At 61.5% G+C, this 4,717-nt stretch overlaps 1 protein-coding gene across 1 annotated transcript in view; it reads left to right on the forward strand.

Annotated features, from left to right (window-relative positions):
* espl1 (extra spindle pole bodies like 1, separase) overlaps positions 1–4,613 on the forward strand; it is an 85,088-nt gene extending 80,475 nt beyond the window's left edge. The window contains exons 8-10 of the mRNA XM_041182513.1: positions 3,613–3,757; positions 4,228–4,378; positions 4,576–4,613. Coding sequence (XP_041038447.1) covers positions 3,613–3,757; positions 4,228–4,378; positions 4,576–4,613 — 334 coding nt within the window. The remainder of the gene's footprint in view (positions 1–3,612; positions 3,758–4,227; positions 4,379–4,575) is intronic.
* The last annotated feature ends 104 nt before the right edge of the window (positions 4,614–4,717 follow it).

Raw genomic sequence — 4,717 nt, forward strand, 5'->3', positions numbered from 1 at the left:
GGAGGGGGGGAGGGTTGGGTGGGGGGAAGGTAATGGAGGGGGGGAGAGTTGGTGGGGGGGAGGGTAATGGCGGTGCGGAGAGTTGGGTTGGGGGAGGGTAACGGAGGTGCGAAGAGTTGGTGGGGGGGAGGGTAATGGAGGGGGGGAGAGTTGGTGGGGGGGAGGGTAATGGCGGTGCGGAGAGTTGGGTTGGGGGAGGGTAACGGAGGTGCGAAGAGTTGGTGGGGGGGAGGGTAACGGAGGTGGGGAGAGTTGGGGGGGTGGGGGAGGGTAACGGAGGTGCGGAGAGTTTGGAGGGGGAGGGTAACGGAGGTGCGAAGAGTTGGTGGGGGGGAGGGTAACGGAGGTGGGGAGAGTTGGGGGGGAGGGTAATGGAGGTGGGGAGAGTTGGGGGGAGGGTAATGGAGGTGGGGAGAGTTGGGGGGGAGGGTAATGGAGGTGTGGAGAGCTGCTGGGGGAGGGTAAGGGAGGTGGGGAGAGTTGAGGGGGGAGGGTAATGGAGGTGGGGAGAGTTGGGGGGGGAGGGTAATGGAGGTGGGGAGAGTTGGGGGGGTAATGGAGGTGGGGAGAGTTGGGGGGGAGGGTAATGGAGGTGGGGAGAGTTGGAGGGGGAGGGTAATGGAGGTGGGGAGAGTTGGGGGGGGAGGGTAATGGAGGTGCGGAGAGTTGGGGGGGAGGGTAATGGAGGTGCGGAGAGTTGGGGGGGAGGGTAATGGAGGTGGGGAGAGTTGGGGGGTGGGTAATGGAGGGGGGAGAGTTGGAGGGGGGGTAATGGAGGGGTGAGAGTTGGAGGGGGAGGGTAATGGAGGTGGGGAGAGTTGGAGGGGGAGGGTAATGGAGGTGGGGAGAGTTGGGGGGAAGGGTAATGGAGGTGGGGAGAGTTGGGGGGTGGGTAATGGAGGTGGGGAGAGTTGGAGGGGGTAATGGAGGTGGGGAGAGTTGGAGGGGGAGTGTAATGGAGGTGGGGAGAGTTGGGGGGAGGGTAATGGAGGTGCGGAGAGTTGGGGGGGAGGGTAATGGAGGTGCGGAGAGTTGGGGGGGAGGGTAATGGAGGTGGGGAGAGTTGGAGGGGGAGTGTAATGGAGGTGGGGAGAGTTGGGGGGAGGGTAATGGAGGTGCGGAGAGTTGGGGAGGGTAATGGAGGTGCGGAGAGTTGGGGGGGAGGGTAATGGAGGTGCGGAGAGTTGGGGGGGGGAGGGTAATGGAGGTGCGGAGAGTTGGGGGGGGAGGGTAATGGAGGTGCGGAGAGTTGGGGGGGAGGGTAATGGAGGTGGGGAGAGTTGGGGGGTGGGTAATGGAGGGGGGAGAGTTGGAGGGGGGGTAATGGAGGGGGGAGAGTTGGAGGGGGAGGGTAATGGAGGTGGGGAGAGTTGGGGGGAGGGTAATGGAGGTGGGGAGAGTTGGGGGGAGGGTAATGGAGGTGGGGAGAGTTGGGGGGGAGGGTAATGGAGGTGGGGAGAGTTGGGGGGGGAGGGTAATGGAGGTGGGGAGAGTTGGGGGGGAGGGTAATGGAGGTGGGGAGAGTTGGGGGGGAGGGTAATGGAGGTGGGGAGAGTTGGGGGGAGGGTAATGGAGGTGGGGAGAGTTGGGGGGAGGGTAATGGAGGTGGGGAGAGTTGGGGGGGAGGGTAATGGAGGTGGGGAGAGTTGGGGGGAGGGTAATGGAGGTGGGGAGAGTTGGGGGGTTTAATGGAGGTGGGGAGAGTTGGGGGGGAGGGTAATGGAGGTGGGGAGAGTTGGGGGGGAGTGTAATGGAGGTGCAGAGAGTTGGGGGGTTAATGGAGGTGGGGAGAGTTGGGGGGGAGGGTAATGGAGGTGGGGAGAGTTGGGGGGGAGGGTAACGGAGGTGGGGAGAGTTGAGGGGGGAGGGTAATGGAGGTGGGGAGTGTTGGGGGGGTAATGGAGGTGGGGAGAGTTGGGGGGGAGGGTAATGGAGGTGGGGGAGAGTTGGGGGGGTTAATGGAGGTGGGGAGAGTTGGGGGGGGAGGGTAATGGAGGTGGGGAGAGATTGAGGGGGGGAGGGTAATGGAGGTGGGAGAGTTGGGGGGGAGGATAATGGAGGTGGGGAGAGTTGGGGGGGGTAATGGAGGTGGGGAGAGTTGGGGGGGAGGGTAATGGAGGTGGGGAGAGTTGGGGGGGAGGGTAATGGAGGTGGGGAGAGTTGGGGGGGAGGGTAATGGAGGTGGGGAGAGTTGAGGGGGGAGGGTAATGGAGGTGGGGAGAGTTGGGGGGGTAATGGAGGTGGGGAGAGTTGGGGGGGAGGGTAATGGAGGTGGGGAGAGTTGGGGGGGTTAATGGAGGTGGGGAGAGTTGGGGGGGAGGGTAATGGAGGTGGGGAGAGTTGAGGGGGGGAGGGTAATGGAGGTGGGGAGAGTTGGGGGGGAGGATAATGGAGGTGGGGAGAGTTGGGGGGGTAATGGAGGTGGGGAGAGTTGGGGGGGAGGGTAATGGAGGTGGGGAGAGTTGGGGGGAGGGTAATGGAGGTGGGGAGAGTTGGAGGGGGAGGGTAATGGAGGTGGGGAGAGTTGGGGGGGAGGGTAATGGAGGTGGGGAGAGTTGGAGGGGGAGGGTAATGGAGGTGCGGAGAGATGGGAGGGGGGTAATGGAGGTGTGGAGAGGTTGGGTGGAGGTGCAGACTGCACTGTGCTGAGCTGGGATCTCTGTGTGTGAAATCAGTCAGGTGTGTGTGCTGTGCTGAGCTGGGACTGCTCAGAGACAGAGACTGGGATCTCTGTGTGTGAAATCAGTCAGGTGGATGTGCTGTGCTGGGACTGCTCAGAGACAGAGACTGGGATCTCTCTGTGTGATATCGGTCAGGTGTGTGTGCTGTGCTGGGACTGCTCAGAGACAGAGACTGGGATCTCTCTGTGTGATATCAGTCAGGTGGATGTGCTGTGCTGAGCTGGGACTGCTCAGACAGAGACTGGGATCTCTCTGTGTGATATCAGTCAGGTGGATGTGCTGTGCTGAGCTGGGACTGCTCAGACAGAGACTGGGATCTCTCTGTGTGATATCGGTCAGGTGTGTGTGCTGAGCTGGGACTGCTCAGAGACAGAGACTGGGATCTCTCTGTGTGATATCAGTCAGGTGGATGTGCTGTGCTGGGACTGCTCAGAGACAGAGACTGGGATCTCTCTGTGTGATATCAGTCAGGTGTGTGTGCTGTGCTGAGCTGGGACTGCTCAGACAGAGACTGGGATCTCTCTGTGTGATATCGGTCAGGTGTGTGTGCTGAGCTGGGACTGCTCAGAGACAGAGACTGGGATCTCTCTGTGTGATATCAGTCAGGTGGATGTGCTGTGCTGGGACTGCTCAGAGACAGAGACTGGGATCTCTCTGTGTGATATCAGTCAGGTGTGTGTGCTGTGCTGAGCTGGGACTGCTCAGAGACAGAGACTGGGATCTCTCTGTGTAATATCAGTCAGGTGGATGTGCTGTGCTGAGCTGGGACTGCTCAGAGACAGAGACTGGGATCTCTGTGTGATATCGGTCAGGTGGATGTGCTGTGCTGAGCTGGGACTGCTCAGACAGAGACTGGGATCTCTCTGTGTAATATCAGTCAGGTGGATGTGCTGACTGACCTCTGGTCTTCTGTCTCTCTCTCTCTCTCTAGCTCAGCGATGGACTGTGTGGAGGAGGCGCTGACAGTGTTGGGGTCTCTGCCGCAGACCCCTGAAAACCGACACCAGCTGCTCGATGACCAGGCTCACGCCTTCCTCTGGCAGTATATCTGCGACCTGGAGTCCAGAATCCGCATGGTGAGCCTCGTTCCCCGCAATACGCCCCCACCCCCCCCAACACCGCATGCTGGACTCTCGCCATCTCCTACGCCAGCTACCGCACGCGCACTTGGTGGGAGAGGGCAGATGTAGGGGTGGGGGGTCTGTCCAGGACCCGAGGCTGTGGGACAGGGCAGATGTAGGGGTGGGGGGTCTGTCCAGGCTAATGCAGGTACCAGAGGCTGTAGACAGCGAGGGGTTTACACTGAGCGTCCGTGATCTGCTCCCTTGCTATCAGGGTATCACCCAGTGAGTGTTGGGGAAGGGGGCTGTGGGGGGGGGTTGGTGGGGAAGGGGCTGTGTTCAGGGGTCGAGGCTGTTTCAGTGGGGGATTACCCCTATGCCTTGTATGGAGGGGAGTCATCAAGCCAGGGGTGGGGTGGGTGCTGGTGTCTATAGGGGTGAGGATTACCCTGGGTGACCCGATACCCGTGTCCTGCCCCTCGCAGAGTGTGGAAAGGAGTCGCCGGGCCGGGACGGTGCCGGACGCCCTATCGGAGCTGGAGGACAGCGAGACGAACGATCTGAACTACGAGGACAGACAACAGGGAGCCCTGTCCGTCCACGACTGCATCGACTTTAACCTCGCCGCAGAGAACCGTGAGTCTGCGCAGCGCTCCCCCCCCCACCCCCGACGCACTGTCCACCCGCAGCGAGGGGAGGGCTGGGGGGTGGTCACCCAGCTGCCTGATCAGCAGAGACTGAGGACAGGGCAGCTCAGGGGTTTGAGGTGGGGGGGGGGGTGGGGGGCTAACTGTGACCTCTTCCCCCCTACCCCCCCACCTCGCTGACCGGAGATTGTCGTATCCAACAGCAGCTGCTGGAAGCGAAGTAAAAGCCTTGAAAGCAGCCCCCTCCCTCACCCTCTCTCTGCCTGGTGATTGTCCTCCCCCACCCTCCCCACACTCCCTGCGTCTTGTTGAGGCTGTGGAGCCTTGT

The sequence above is a fragment of the Carcharodon carcharias genome (genome assembly GCF_017639515.1).
Source record: "Carcharodon carcharias isolate sCarCar2 chromosome X unlocalized genomic scaffold, sCarCar2.pri SUPER_X_unloc_6, whole genome shotgun sequence".
Lineage (NCBI taxonomy): Eukaryota > Metazoa > Chordata > Chondrichthyes > Lamniformes > Lamnidae > Carcharodon > Carcharodon carcharias.